The sequence below is a fragment of the Coenobita brevimanus genome, chromosome 23, assembly GCF_032717465.1.
Source record: "Coenobita brevimanus isolate Jiangsu-jjx chromosome 23, ASM3271746v2, whole genome shotgun sequence".
NCBI lineage: Eukaryota > Metazoa > Arthropoda > Malacostraca > Decapoda > Coenobitidae > Coenobita > Coenobita brevimanus.
The window spans coordinates 2,269,806-2,286,645 of NC_136976.1; the positions used below are offsets into that span (position 1 = coordinate 2,269,806).

A 16,840-nucleotide genomic window follows, 5' to 3' on the forward strand; every position below is an offset into this window, starting at 1 on the left:
ATGCCAGGTGATTTAATTCAACAGGTAGTGATTCCAGGTGAGTGTCAATCACCTTTTTGTAATCAGGGCATCTCAGGTGTTTGATTCCAACTGTTGTTAGTTTTATTTAGCTAAGATTTGAGGGTAAAATTAATGGTAAATTATTCTCCAAGGGCAGGAGAGAGAGAGAGACAGACAGACAGACAGAAACAAAACAAAGAGAAATGAAACAAATAGGAGAAATAAAACAAGAAAAAAACAGTTGAGAGAGAGTCAGAAACAAAACAGTAATTAAGAGACAGACAAAACAAATAATCAAGAGAGAGAGAGAGAGAGAAATAAATCCTTCCTCTACTAGGCCTTCCTCAAAATGCTGAATAGATTTTTTTCCCCTCCATTTCACTGTGCCCCAAAGTGTCCAAATGGAAGTTCTATGGCCAACTGATTAATGGGAAGATATAAAAGAGTTTTAGCCTGACTTGTACCTTCCTCAGTAAATATTTCCTTATGTAAGTGTAATTCTTCTAGTTTTAAATATCTAGGGGGATGGTATCTATGGGCAGTCCGTTTATACCTTTGCTATGGACTGAAGCTAATAAATAAATAATAAAAATAAAGGCAACATAATAATAATAATGATTTTCTGTATGTAAATAAGGTGACAAAGAATGAGAAGCCAGGACACACATAAATACACCTTTCATCCCAATACCTTGTGAAATGGGACATGCACGCCCGCACGTATGCCCGCCCGCATGCGCACGCACGCGCGCACACACACACACACACACACACACACACACACACACACACACACACACACACACACACACACCATTCAAGCCTCTAATAACCTATGGATAATGAAGAACACTGTCATTTATCAGCTGTCATTTGTACACACCCACTGCATCCATGAAATAAATATAGGTGGAAAGCTGTTTGATAGTGGTACAAGTTTCTTTGGTCCAAAACAAAATCTGTGGGTGTATTTTTTCATTTATTCATGCATTAAAAAAAAAAATAATAAATGAAGACTCCCATAATTTAGGTGATAAGTTGTTCGACATGGTAAAGATCCGTTTTGGTGTCTGGCATATATCTGCAGGCTTGTATACCACCAGATAATTCTTAAAATACTATATCACCTGTGCAACTGGTGCCATAATTTCAGAACTTAAAATTGAACATCCTTTGATATCCTTAACTACTGGACTATTCCATAATCCATCACAAAAATCTAAAAATGTACAATAAACAAATAACAAAATATATAAAAAGATTGTTTGTCACATCTGGCTCTTATATAAAAAGCATAACAACTTGATAACTTCCAAAAATATATCAGAATGTTTGATCAGTATAAGTATAAATGTCCCCGGGTCAATGTATTTTAAAGATATTCCATTTGATTAAAAAACCAGTCTATAGCTTTTAAAAAACCGTCCTGAATTCTTGTATAACGAATGAAATTTCCCAAATATTAGGTAAAATTCTATATATCGATAAAGATTTCTCCTGGCCTCTGAAAATGTCAGGAAATAATTAATTCTTCTATCTACAGCCAGATGCCATAATACCGTAAGGGGTGGCTATTTGTCTCTGAGTTATTTTACAGGAAGGGGCACTAACCTTCCACCAACCCACTTGTTGATACATAGGGAACATGTGTGGCTGGTTATATGGTTACCACCCAGCATTGTAAATGGTTTCCTGGCTTACAGGAATGCATTACATTTGTCACTCAATGTAATGCCACCTGAAAAGGAAAGAGGTATAAGAAAAAGTGACAGGGGAGATGGAAGAAATAGGAAGAGAAGAGGGCATACACAGAAAAAGAATGATAACGGTGAAGAAAGAGGTAGGCAGCACTACATCAAGTGAGTGGATAACAGTACCGTAATAATAATAATAAATAATGAGCTAAGAATAACAACTTGTGAACTCTGCAAACACTTTACCTGAGAGAACCGCTCGGCATTGGCAACCTAAATGTTTTCTATTCAACAAAGCTAAAGAATTGTCTGCTGGTAATGATGAAAACTTTCCTATATTAAAAAAAAATTCCTCTCACCCCCAGGATGCAAAACAACTTGAAATATTCCTCAGTTTTAGTTGCAAAGTGGTCAGTAAGGATAATATCTGGTATAGAATAATGCTAATGGAATATCATAGACTTTACTAATACTGTAACTAAAGTGTCATAAATAAAAATACAGTACTAATAATTAAAGTGTCATAAATTAAAAAAAAAGATTATGTTCATTGCTGGCATCTACTCTACCAAGCATAACAACCTGCCATTTTTAACAATTTTCGCCACGAGTTAAATGTCAGGAAATCAGATATTCTCTAAAACAAAATGGTATCATCATCAACATTACCATCGTCATCATCATCACCACCACCATCATCGTCATCATCATTAGCACCACTGTAATCATCATCATCATCATTGTCATCATCCTAACCTTTTCTCCCACCTATGAATGGGGTAAGGAATCATATACGCTGTCCAAACAAATAAAACTGGTATAAATATAAAAGAAAAAATAATCGTCCCATCACTAGCATCTGCCCCAAAATCTCACATAAATTTAGCTGAAGAGTTTTTCGACCTCGGCAAATATTTCGTCTGGTCCCTGCGAGGCGTCCATTTTGTGAACGAGTCCCTGCCCCTCGTAGTGGTTGATGATTGGCATAGTGGCGTTCATGTAGGTGTCAAAACGCTTCTTGAGGGACTCTATGTTGTCGTCCGAGCGCCCTGATCCCGCTGCTCCGCGATCCAGGCAGCGCTGCGTACATACCTGTGGGTGTACACGTGTATGTAATATATATCAGCCAATAGTATTTTTCAGTCATTTATAAAGGCTCCAACGTGTGGGTGTACACATGTATGTAATAATGTAATATAGTACAGCGTTGTGGTGTGGATGTGGATGTGATAGGAAGCGTTATGAGGAACATACTGAGGTGGTTTGGCCATGTGGAGAGGATGGAGGGTGAAAGACTGACGAAGAGAGTGTATGTGAGTGAGGTGGAGGGGGAAAGAGGGAGGGGGAGGCCGAGGATGAGATGGAGGGATGGGGTGGAGAGGTATATGAGAGAGGGGGGTGTGAGTTGGGAGCAGGGGAGTGAAATGGCGGGGGACAGGGCGACTTGGAGGCGATTTGTTTGTGGCCACCCCAAACGGGACTGAGGCGTCTGGCAATAGAATAGAATAGAAATCCTTTTTTTTCTTTTTCTTTTATTTTTTTAAGGCTCCAACAAGCTTGCATACGTTGGCCTTGATCATGTACTGACACCTCTTCATGCTGCTCGATCTCTTGCAGCGTCTCTCTTCAGCCACTTATCCCTGAGGTCACACTGTATGGCCTCATCCTGTCTTTTTTTCAGCCTTCATTAATCCTTTCACTACAAGAAGTCTTTGAATAAAATCATCTGGATACCAAGAATAATATTTAAAAGTCTGAAGAATATGTACGTGGATAAATAGGAACAGCAATCTATTTACCTATTACCCAACTATCTACTGTCAGATATTTTAATCCTGTAAGGGATGGCCACAAACAAATCACCTCCATGTCACCCTGTCCGCTGTGATTTGGCTGCCTTCCTTCCAACTCACATTTACCTTCTCTCATATCTCTCTCCATTCCATCCCTTCCCCTTGGTCTCCCCCTTCACCTCACTCACATACAATCTTCTAGTCAGTCACTCACTCTCTATCCTCTCCACATGGCCAAACCATCTCAAAGCATTTCTCTTAAACACTTTCAATCACACCCATATCAATGCTCAGTTACAGTGTTTAACTAATGAAACTTTTATCAATTTGAGTGTGGGTCTAACAAAGCACTTACCTCTAATGGGCAGTTGAAGAAGAGAACAAACTTAAGATTAACTTTGTTGCCCATTTGATTATTCCATCCTTCGAGGTTATTTTGGTTGCGTGGAAAACCGTCAATAAGGAAGTCGTTTTTCCCTGATTCCTGAAAGTATTAGGGAAATTGTGACTAGGAATGACAAGGTGTATTAAGCAGGAGAGTGGTGTGGGATGGAGTGGAGGAGTGACGCTGTATCAATGAAACTGTGGAATATATATGTAAGTGGGACGATGGAGTGGAGTGATATGAAGAATTTTGCATTAAGTCACAAGGTTAACATATGTAATAAAGTTAACAATCCACAATTATATACTGTACAGCAATCAGAAGTAATTACAAAATAAACACCAATGTGAAATATTCCTACCATGCCCCTTCACTGCCAAAATTCAGACCACTTAACATTAGAGAGAGAGAAAGAGTAACAAATTCTTGGCTACTTTAATCAATCTCATTTATATAACCACTTAAGCTGAATAAAATCATATGGCAACAGCAGGAATAAATTAAGATGTCATTGTACTAATAATGTTATGTGTGATCAGGCTCACCTTCATAGCACGTTCAAGAAGAGAGCACGTGATTTCTACTGGGACGATGGTTCCATTTTTTATGTGGTTCTCGATTAGTTCCCCATACTCGCTGCCCGGCTTTGCTCTCTCCTCGCGTAACAAATCACCCGCTGACAGGTGCACAAACCCAAATTTCTGAAACCAGCATGATGGTATTATTTTCTATCCTGGTGCTTCCCGTAAATCCTATATTTTAGTTCTACCTGTATTTCTCATATTCTAACGCTTCCTTTATTTCTCTTATTTGAAGATAGATGGCAGTGTCAGTAGAGGCAAATCTTACATGGTGTGGAAGAAGACTAGAACAATATACTGGTGTAAGTGAAGGAAGAAGAGTGTTTGTGAGAGTGAGAAATGTATGTGAGGATGAAGTAACCTTGGGGCACTTCTGTCATGGCCATCTCTTGTCCAGGGGTTAACAGGAGGAAGCAGGTGCCACAGATGATGATGATGATGATGATGTGAGACTTTGGTATGGTAGGAGATTGAAAAGCCGAGAGTGAGATGATGGGAAATGAGTGTGTAGGCTGGATAAGATAAGATATACTGAGTGATTTGAGAATGACACAGACGAGGAACCCTACTGACTGGAAGGCAGCTGAGTTTGTTAAAATGGTATGGTCTTAAAGAGAGAATGAGTATGACAGGCTGGGTGTTGCTGTGGGTCCAAGCTCAACTAGATAGGCACCCAGTGGACTGCAGGCTGAAGTTTACCTTTTACTGCACTCCACTATCCTTCATTGGGTACATACGGAGGGAGTTGAGGGGTGTCTATAACTAGGCAATTGATAGGATGTGAAATGGATAGGTGTTAATGAGACTGGGAATGAAAGGTGGTGTTGAATAATGACGATAATGAACAGGGTGTGGCTTTCCTTGTGTACTGGGTCTCAGGGTTATAGGTAATTATAGGCTTAAACTCATTAATTACGGTATAAGCTGGTAGGAATAATACGCTTAAAAAGAAAAAGCTTATTCAAGGAGTCGACTAGAACTAAGGTCACTGCTAAACTCACTTGTCTACCTATTTCTACCTGATAAAATTGCCTCCACATCACCCTGTCCTCCGCCATCAGACTGCCCTCCCTCCAACTCACACCACCCTCACTCATATACCTCTCCACCCCCGACCCTCATTCATATACCTCTCCACCCCCGACCCTCATTCATATACCTCTCCAACTCACACCACCCTCATTCATATACCTCTCCACCCATCCCCACCCTCACTCACATACCTCTCCACCCTCCACCACGCTCATTCATATACCTCACCACCCATCCCCACCCTCACTCATATACCTCTCCACCCCCATCCCCACCCTCATTAATATACCTTTCCATCCATCCCCACCCTCACATACCTCTCCACCCCCCACCACCCTCACTCATATACCTCTCCACTCCCATCCCCACCCTCACTCATATACCTCTCCACCCATCCCCACCCTCACTCATATACCAGTACCTCTCCACTCCCATCTCCACCCTCACTCATATACCTCTCCACTCCCATCCCCACCCTCACTCATATACCTCTCCACCCATCCCCATCCTCACTCACATACCGGTACCTCTCCACTCCCATCTCCACCCTCACTCATATACCTCTCCACCCCCCCCACCCTCACTCATATACCTCTCCACCCCCATCACCACCCTCACTCATATACCTCTCCACTCCCACCACCCTCACTCATATACCTCTCCACTCCCAACACCCTCACTCATATACCTCTCCACCCCCACCACCCTCACTCACATACCTCTCCACTCTCATCTCCACCCTCACTCACATACCTCTCCACCTCCATCCCCACGTACACTCATATACTTCTCCACTCTCATCACTGTACCTCATCCCTCCCACTCTCCTCCACTTCACTCATCCACACTCTCCTGCTCCAAGTCACACTCTCCACACTCCACCTCACCTCGACGATTTTTGCGCACTGTGTTCCCTTGCCGGCGCCGGGACCCCCAAGGACAAAAACCACGTTGAATTTGTCGGCCATGACGGAATAAGCCCCTCGCAGCAGTCGTGATATCAGCATACACCTGCGGGGGAGGCAAAAGCGTAAATAAACACAGAATTTCAAGGCTCGGCAAATATTCTTGGCAGGACCACAGACGTACAGAATTAAATATTTCACTATGAGGGATTTTTATGTAGTCTCCCATGAGGTCAGTAAAGTAATATGGATGTGAAAAATAAATAAATCTATGAGGTCAATAAGTAATAAGGATGTTAACAATAATAAAAGAATAAAAAAATGAAATGTTGGCTGTTGTAACACAGGTGCATTTGAATTCTACACATCCACAGCACATGACCTTCACACAAATCAGCACCTGAGACAACTACACCAATACTGTAGTAGTAGTAGTACCAGTAGTAGTAGTAGCAGTACCAGTAGTAGTAGTAGCAGTACCAGTAGTAGTAGTTGTACTGGCAATAATAATAATAATAATACCTAATGGTAAAAGCTACACATATCTTAATTACTGTAAAAAATATAGCAATCACGAGTATTTTGTAGTATGGTACTACATATGCTATTCATAATAATAATAATAATAACAGAAGAAGAAGAAGTAGTAGCAGTTGTAGTAGTAGTAGTAACAGTAGTAATAAAAATAATAATACATGTAATAATAATAACACTAATAATACAACAATCACACTATATAAGCTACTACCCAGCACATTAGTTATCAGAGTAAATAAACACACCACAAGAGCACAAGTACATTACTCATTACAATCTGTACATTACACAAGTAGAAGACTTACAGGTGTACAGAGTGGAGGGTGAGAGAGGAATGAGAGAGGGAGGCACTGACAGGAGGGAAGGAGGAAGTGGAGGGGGAGGGGGGAGGAAGGGAGGCATTGAAGGATGGAAGCTACAGAGAGAGAGAGAGAGAGAGAGAGATCTGTATTAAACTTACTAGGGATTGATTCTGAATTTATTTTGATAACTGTGAGAGAGAGAGAGAGAGAGAGAGAGAGAGAGAAATATCTGTATTACACTTACTGGGCATTGATTCTGAATTGACTGTGTGAGTGTGAGAGAGAGAGAGAGAGAGAGAGAGAGAGAGAGAGAGAGAGAGAGAGAGTAGTGATGCAATGACTGTGTTGAAAGGGAGGGGGGGGAGGTGTAGGTCAGATGGGAGGAAGGAAGGAGGGATAGAAAGATATTGAGACAGACAGACACAGAAGGTTACTAGGCACAGGTAGAGGCACAGACAGATAGACAGGTATGCATATGGTTAACTAGGCATGATAGATAGATAAACACCACATACAGATAAACAAAGGTAAATAGATGGATAGATATACTGGTCGATAAGAAACAAAATTTAATATCTCCAGTGGTCAAGGTCATTCTATTACTCATGGATCATATTTACCAATTTATTCAACCAATTTCCAAGCCAAGTCAATACTGCAATTTACTTATCTGAACCCTTCCTATATTTTGACATTCATTATTAATTCTAATTGCGTCTTGAAGTCAATGGCAGAGGAATGAATGAAGACAAATGAATAGGCAGGCAAGTTTATACACACTCAAGAAGGGTCGTAAATATAAGCCGAAGGTTAAAACTCTCTCCCTATCTCTCTCTCTCTCTCTCAACGCACTTAACCTTTTTTCCTGTTATGGTCAAGGAGGCAGATTTCAGACTGGCTAATACCGGAAGACTTTGTTGACTTGAGAGAAATATACATCAAATTATCTATGTTAACCTTTACTCCTTTCCCATGCTTATTTTGTATTTTCTGTTCTCCCATCCCAATATAATTTATGTACTTCAACACCACGGAGTAATTTATGGAAGTTAAGGAGGCTAATACCAGACAATTTTGAATCCCAGGTCAATTTCTATATGTACTTTTTATCCTGTCATTTGGATGGATGTACGCAAAGTCCTTGCTATGTGAGGTTAGTGTCCCCCAACCGTCAACCTACAGCAGTTCAAGTCCAACTGTTGTAGATTTTTTAATGAATGAAGGACACCTGTAATCTGGTGTACGGATATCTTTTTTCTTTTTCTTAATTTGTCTTTCTTTCCTCTGTTCATTAAAAAAAAATAGAGAAAAAAAATAACTGAAGGATAATGCAGGAAAGGGATGCCTTCACTTGGTGGCACTGACTGGCTATACAACAACCCTTAACTCCCCCTCTGTCTCCTAAAATGAGAATGATGAACAGCATGAGAGGCGTGACATCAGCCTGCAGTACACTTGGTTCACATTCAGATGAACCTGGGACCACAACAGCAAGCCCTCTTATATCATCTCTTTTACCATTCAATTGACACATGTAAGTCAACAGTAAACTATAAAAAAAATTGTCTGCTAAGGTTCCATTGTTATCTAAAGCTGATCTGCTGGTTTCATATGATTTACAATATATACCAGTTGTATGGATAAAGTTGTGAAGTTACGGATTGCATCACTGATTTAAACCAAGGACATCTTATTTTATTTTATTCTTGATTATTGCTTGCTTATTTTTTCACCTTAAGTACAGACATTTTTGACATGGAGAAGTTATCTATAGCCTTCATTAATCTCTCCACAAATAGATATTTCCCTTACGCTGAATAAAATCATGTAGTACTGGTAGTGAACTTATAAAACTGAAACCTGTCACCTAGCAGAAGGAGACAGTGCATAATGTCAAGTACATCCTCACCATCATACCTTAACATATCCCAGTTATTCCCATCCATTCCTACTACAGTGCATTTACTGTCAGCTTGCAAGGATCCCCAAACCCTTACAGCCCAGTTGATGGCCAGAGGTAGTCAATTTGAAAGGAAAATTTGAGTAGTAACTGAAGAGGCTCATTCGTACCGCCTAACTACAGTAACTGAATTTCACGTAACCTCGATTTAGCATTATCTTGGGAGAGCAGTTCAGTTCCCTCAGATGAAAAGAAATTGAGTACAATACATTAATCTTCAACCTATTAATAGCTAATGTAATCCCACCTCTGTCCTGTCTGTCCATTAATCCCAAAGGAGTAGGTATAACACTACCCCCAACTTGCCTCTTCTCTGCTACTGCTGTGAGTGCTAAAATGTTCTCCCCTTCATCCTCTAAGTTAGTGCACCAAGATCTTAACTCTGCACCTTCCGTCCCACCCTTCCCCTCATATATATACAGTACAGATATCTATACTCCTTTAGCTTCTTCCACTGAGTACATGTATTACTTCATATCATTGCCTGTCATTTATCTTTCTGCTATCTACTGCTGGCTTATTTTTCCACTCTGTTTTATGGACTGGTACAGGGTATTTAGAGTCTGGTGTTCTTATCTCTCTCATTTCTCTTTAAAAATATCCAAGCCTCCTTTATCCCTTTATGGCTACATATGCCTGTATAAATCCACTGATCTCAATTGACAGCTTTCTTTTTTACTCAGTGCCATATACTTTACACAACATTGGAAAACTTCCATTAGATTTCTGGGTTAAAACAACTTACTATTTTGTTTAGCCTGACAGATCCCAAAGCCCTTTCATGAAGCTCAAATGGTGGCCAGGTGTAGTCAGACTGGAGGGTTGATTCTACAAGTAACTCAGGAAACTCATCCCTTCCCCAAGACTCATCAAATTTCAAGCAGCCATGACATAATAGTGTGGTTAGGGAAATGGCCCAGTTCCCTGAGATCAATAAAGACTGACTATGCCTTCATTAACTCTTCACCTTATTGGCAGAATGGATCACTTAGGATGAGGGATTATGGACTTCCCCAAATCACTTACGCTATGACCCCTGTGTCCCTTCAAACCCATGTGAACAATTGTTTCTGTCACCTGTGAAGCCTTTGTAAACACCATCAGCTCATACTCTGAACAGGTGGCTGATCTCAAGTCATACGAGGACACAAACAAGCTTTAATTCCTTCAAGATGATGTGTTTAACAGTTTCTCCTTAATATCTTCAGAAGTTATCATTTAGCTGTGGAGACTACGGACTGGAATAGAGAGACAGCTGTCACTATCATCCATCCCGAGTAATACGAGGACACAAACGCTCTCTAATCCCTTCAAATTTGCAATTTATTTTCCTGTTTCAACTTAGTATCTTCAGATGATATGATCTGGTTTAGGAGAAGCGTTTTACAGTGGAACGGTTCAATACTGCCTTCATTATCGCCTTCAATACAACAGGCACTCCTAACAAATAGAATAAGGGACTAACATTTTTTTTTTAAATGCAAGGAAGAAGGAACCAAAGGCCAGGGACTCGAATACAAATTAATGGACTCAGTACTATATAATAAGGGACTCAAATTGCTACTTTATAATAAGGGACTCAATACTGTATAATAAGGGATCCTGACAAAATATAAGGGGTTCTTTTAACATGAAATATAGGTACTCTCCCAGTCACTATAAGGGGCTCCCCAAAATGTGCAAACAATAATCTAACATCAACTACAATAAAGTATACTAATACATCATTGGATTCGAGGAGTTAATTTTGCCATATAAAACCACAAGAGTAACCTTCCTCACCCCCAAAATCATTCATATTTTTATTTATACTATTTACCACATGATTCTAATCAGCTCGAGGGAGATTTTTTGCACTGGATGGGTTAAAATACAGTCAACTCACATATATTGCGTGTTCATTGGTCACGGTTTTCTTATTCATGGTAGCTACTTCTCCAGCCAAACCATGATCGCTTCATAAGTTGTGGTTGCCAATTTGACCTATTTCATGGCCCAGGTCGCTGTCCCAAGTGACTCATTTCCGAGGAGTTTTCCATGTTGCGGCTTAGTTTACCCTAGTCACAGCCAGAAGCCAATCATATTCAAGCATGACAAGCAAAAAAGGTATTCTAACTATGACATCAGTATACAGTATACTTATTATTTATATATTTTACAAAGACGACCTCAGATCCACCTGACAGCATGTGCTACCATCCTGGTTCAAAGTAATGCATACCGATATAATGGTACACATATAATCCAAACCCAGCAGATGCAATATAGGCACTCAAAATAACCCTGATTTTATTACTTAACATTTTAAAAAATCATTTAGTGAAAATTTAATGGCGCATGCCTTCTATAAAATTACCATACTGACTGCTATACTCCAGTGAACCCCAAACGTACCCAAGTATCAAATATCATGGAATACCCATTTAAATGGAATTTTTCCCCCCTTTGTTGCACCCATGTCCATCAGTTATTTCAGTTTGCTCTATGACATTATATCCCCAAATTATGGAGGTCTTCTCTATGGCATTTCCAGCCTTCACCCTGCAATAGCTAGCAGTGTTGAGGCAGCTGAAGAACACTAAACCGCACCTTCGTGAAGTATGCAGCACTGGGTTTAATATTCCAACAAATTTTTTATTTATTATTGTTTTATTAACCGTTTTTAACGTATTTTGATAGATTTTGACTTAATTTTGTCGCTTCCTACCCCTACGGGGGTGTGGTCAGATACAAGATAAAATAAACAAAACTGATCAAAACGCAAGGCCTGAAGTCAGATATGAAATAAAATCCAAATCGATCGAAATACAGTACACGAAAAACTTATCTGAATCTAACCTAACCAAACCCAACTAACCTGTCATAACCAAACTAAACCTAACCTCATCCTAACTAGGGGTGTCATCCAACCCAACCTTAACCTAACCCTGAAAGCTGCTCACGCCTTGCAAACCAGCTTACTTAAGGAGTGTGTAGTCTGGGCCTCTTCAAGCTGTCTTTGCACCGCCTGGGATGGACGCAATGACAGAGTAAAGATTGGAAGTCACAAGAGGAGAAATTGCTGACGGGATGATACTGTCTATCTATCTATCTATTGCCAGACGCCTCAATCCCGTTTGGGGTGGCCACAAACAAATCGCCTCCAAGTCGCCCTGTCCCCTGCCATTTCACTCCACTGCTCCCAGCTCACACCCCCCTCTCTCATATACCTCTCCACCCCATCCCTCCATCTCATCCTCGGCCTCCCCCTCCCTCTCTCCCCCTCCACCTCACTCACATACACTCTCTTCGTCAGTCTTTCACCCTCCATCCTCTCCACATGGCCAAACCACCTCAGTGTGTTCCTCATAACGCTTCCTATCACATTCACATCAACACCACAACTCCATAAAGACAAATTTGTGATGAAAATGCCACAGAGAAGACCACCCTAATTTGAGGATATAATGTCACAAGGCACGCTGAAGTAGCCGACAGACGTGGATGCAAATGAGGAAAATTTAACCTTCATATCTGTTTAAATGCTAAGTTTACAATTACAGTACTTATCGGATTATTTGGGTACGGTAATACAGTCCTTTACTAAACACGTGTCACAAGCTTTAATATTCATAAGTTCTATTAATTGCTTTAAATTTAGTATTTATATAAAAAATAATCATATACAATTTGCCCGGGAGTCAAATAAGCTCAATAAATTCCAGAGGCTGTCAACTTCCATTTGTATTACATAATCAATACTGGTGTCACTGTGAAAGTATTATGGCTTCTTGTTATGCCAGACCAGCACACCTCCAGTTCATCAAATTCTAATAATTTTCCCAGTAAATAAGCACGTGAAATGTAAGCGTTGTTAGTTGCTGCTGATTACGTATTGAATATTACTGCCACCACACGATTCTTTTCACCAGAGTGGCTCCTGTTAGTGAAGGGGTTAATGAAGGCTGGCTCTAACCTCTTCAATTCAAAAATCACTCCTGTGGTAAATAAAATGGTCTGGAAGCAGCAAGAATTACTGAAAACATGTCACTGCGTTGAGTAGGTTAATGTGCAAAGACGGCTACTGACCTCGGGATCTGGGGACTTTTCTACCAATATAACACTTTTCCGGCTTCCAGACACCGGAAACTGAAACCAAACCGTAGAATAATATTTCATGAATGATATATGACTCAGTTTTTATCGCACAAGAGACGAAAACACGAGATATTGACAAGAAAACAGTAACAGGTCACTTCCCTTCTGCTCACCTGTCAAACCCGCCGAATAGTACATTTAGAATTCAATATATTTCGGCACTTTATTCATATGCAAAAATTTTATGACGTGTGTATTAACTGCTGATGAATTATTCATTGGCCCCCCCCCAAAAAAAAAAAAAAAAGTTATAAATAAGCATTTAGTATTTTTCAAGTTAATGCATATGAAGAATAAATTAATTAGCCTATTTTCCTATTTTAGGAAAAGGTTTTACAATTCATACACGTAGAAAAAAATATTATCGGGCGAAAAAAAAGTATACCACGTCGTCTGCAACCTTCCACATGTCGCCAGTATTTTTTTTCCCCATTCGATGACTTTTTGATGTAGTGCTGTCTATTTCTTCCTTAGGCTTTATCATTCTTTTTCTGTGCCTGCCCTCCTGTCTTCCTATTTCTCCCATCTTTCCTGTCACTTCTTATTGCTTTTCTTTCCTTTGCAGGTGGCTTGACATTGAGTGACAATTAAGCCAAATGGTTTCCTGCGAGCCAAGAAACCATTTACAACGCTAGCAGGTATCCATATAACCAAACCATACGTGCTTCCTACGTGGGTTGGTGGAGCGTTAGTGCCCCTCCCCGTAAAACAAATAAAGTCAAATGGCCACCCCTTACGGGATTATGGCGTCTGGCAATAGATAGATGGATAGATCGACTTTTTATAGTAAATGCGTGTTCATTTTTTACTTAATGCTGCCGAGGGGGATTTGCTATGAGGTAAAATTGCCTGGAAAGCTGGAAATTCCTCCTCGTATGTTTGCCTAGATGTTATGCAGCGAATTCTGGGTTCAACTTCTTGAACTCTGCTACGGGCATGGACTTGGGTTCTTTGGTTCAGGACCGGGACAGAGAATGCAAATAAGGGATAGGGCTCAAACACAGGCTAACCCACAGTGTAGAGCCACTGTGGGCTAACCAGTCTTACACGTAAATTACCCTTCAAATACACAGTGGACTTGCACAATACAGGACACGGTACAACTCTCTATGTGGGGCACAGTATTACACAGTTTATATCACAACACTATAAATGGGACACAAGTATGTCACAAAGTTTAGTCTCGGGCTGCGCACCCAGGGGTCCAGTGTAGGCTGGAGGGCGGCGTAGTGGGCGGCCGCTTCCTGGCAGGGGCCTTAGGTGTGTGGTGGCCCCTGGGACTGGGGCCAAATAGGGCTAGTAGGGGCGCTGTCCGGGGCCTGCCCTTGGCTGTGGTGGGAGTCCTAGTGGAGGGTCCGGACTGCTCCGGGCCTGGGGTCGTCTGCGGGGCGCCCCTCGAGGTCCGGGGGCTGCGGTCTCGCCGGGAGGGGTCGTCTGCGGCCGCTCACCCTCGGGAAGTCCGTCAGCTGCTGGGGGTGTCGGGGGCTGGGCTGCAGGGACAGGACACCCAGGCTTACGACAGGTCCACTCCAGACACTCCAACAGGAGTCCTGTAGCGGAGCAATCTCCACCCTTTGTAGTGTAGAGGAAGGGTGAGGGGCGTCTCGCTCGGTCTCTGGAAGGGCGGGCTGAGCCAGAGACGTCGCCCTCACAGGAAGCCTCCGGGGTAGTGGAGGAGGGACGACCAGTGGTCTCTCCCTCAGCTTGGCAGGTCCAGTGGACTCTACCAGAACTCCACTCCAGGGCAGAGCAAGGAGGTCCGGTGGACTCTCCTTCTGCCTGGTAGGTACGGTGGACTCTCCCCAGGCTCCCTCTCAGGGTAGTGGAAGAAGGAGGCTCGCTGGACTTTCCCTCTGCCCGACAAGAATGGTGGACTCTGCTGGGGCACCACCCATCCCGGGGACAGCAGAAGGAGGAAGTCCGGCGGACTTTCTGGCTCCCGTGGCAGGTCCGGTGGACTCTACCGCTCTCCTGCTGCCAAGGGAAAGTTGCAGCTGAGGGACGACTGGTGGTCTCTCCCTCTGTGGCAGGTCCGGTGGACTCTACCACGGCTCTGCTCTGTTCCCTGGGACTGCAGGTGAGGCTCGTCCGGTGGACTTTCTGAAACCCCTGCTCCCGAAGGTGGGTGGCAGAAGAAGGAGGTCTGGTGGACTCTGCTGCACCGTTGCTCCCCTAGGGGTGTGTAGGTCTAAGAGAACCGGTGGTCTCTCCTCCTCTTGTGATGGCAGGTCCAGTGGACTCTGCTACCGAAGGCCTACTTGGGCCTGTATCCAAACAAGTCCCACACCGAGTCTGGTGAATGCTGTCCTCGTCGGAGGGTAATGCACCTGGATGATGCACTTCCCGTGGGTCGGCTGGGTGGATGAGGGGCATAAGGTAGCCGGGGACATGGGCTGGTGTGGCTCGGGGCCCCTGTAAGCCTCCCCGTGGCCTCCTCTTGGGATGGGTGTCACCTCCCCGTGACCTCCTCTTGGGGTTTGTGTGCTGGAGTCGCTCCATCAGGTAGGTATTTCAAGATGATTGATTGAAATGCTTATAGTTGCAAAGGTATACAGAGTAGACGTAATGCCAGTGAGTCTCGTTTGTGATTGATTTATTGACTGAAATGTTTATTGCTGTAAAGTATTCAGAATACTAAAGGTGGTGGGTCTTATCCCCTCCTTCAGCAAACAGTTCTAGTAAACTGGCTGAAATATATTTTACTGTAAAGTATATACAACACTCAGTGGAGTGCATCTCTCCGACAAGAACAACGCAATTTGCAAACCACGTCATAATGAGTTAGGTTTTCCCATCACTGATTAGGGTTTCACAAAAAATGTTTTCTGGATCCAGACTCTGTAATATAATCCGGATCGGCCTGAAAAGTTAATCAATTGTTCCCTGGGACATGGGCTATATCAACCCACCAAATTTGGTCTAAATCTCTCTTTTAGTTTTTGAGTAATCTTGCAAACAAACAAAAAAGGTGAAATGCATCCACGTCGGAGAGAACAATAGGTGGAGGGTCTAGCCACATACATTTTTCAGCAAATAGTTAGAGTCATTGGTTATCGAGAGTATTCATACAATAAAGAAAGGTGGTTTTACGCATCATAGGCTACATTCCAAAGCATTACTCACTTGCAAGCCATGCACATAACAACACTGCGTCATAACCAAGAAAATGTTGGTAAGCAATGACAGAAAGAATATGTAAACTTGCAGCATCAAGCACCATGATCATCATGATCACGCCTATTTTTTCCCATTTGTAGATAGGGTGAGGTGGGATCCAGAAAGTCAGAAAAAGGAATAAAAAAAATGGTACTGGGAACTAACCAACAGCACGCCCAATGATATGGGCCACACACCCATTCAATCACCGGCCAAGCCCCTGGAGTCCTGCTCCACGTCATAGGTACAACTTTCCACACGTAGCTTTACAATTATTGTTATGCTATGTACTCAGAGCTCAACTTCTTGCTCCCTGAGTACAAGCGACTGATCTGAGGTTCTCTTCAAGACTGGGTCG

The 16,840-nt window shown here is 42.1% G+C and overlaps 1 protein-coding gene across 1 annotated transcript; it reads right to left on the minus strand.

Moving 5' to 3' along the window:
- Positions 1 to 972: 972 nt before the first annotated feature.
- Cmpk (cytidine/uridine monophosphate kinase Dak1) lies at positions 973 to 13,412 on the minus strand. Its single transcript, XM_080267107.1, has 5 exons — positions 13,258 to 13,412; positions 6,373 to 6,496; positions 4,418 to 4,573; positions 3,843 to 3,971; positions 973 to 2,786 (listed from the first exon to the last, which is right to left on the minus strand). The coding sequence occupies exons 2-5, from the start codon at positions 6,490 to 6,492 to the stop codon at positions 2,577 to 2,579; spliced, it is 615 nt and encodes a 204-aa protein (XP_080123233.1). The 5' UTR covers positions 6,493 to 6,496; positions 13,258 to 13,412; the 3' UTR covers positions 973 to 2,576.
- Positions 13,413 to 16,840: the final 3,428 nt, after the last annotated feature.

Coding starts and splice junctions, on each gene's coding strand:
- Cmpk (XM_080267107.1), bottom strand. CDS start 6,492: ATGCTGATATCACGACTGCTGCGAGGGGCTTATTCCGTCATGGCCGAC. Junction 3,972..4,417: donor TTCTTGAACGTGCTATGAAG/GTGAGCCTGATC, acceptor TAATACTTTCAG/GAATCAGGGAAAAACGACTT. Junction 2,787..3,842: donor TCTTCAACTGCCCATTAGAG/GTAAGTGCTTTG, acceptor GTACACCCACAG/GTATGTACGCAGCGCTGCCT.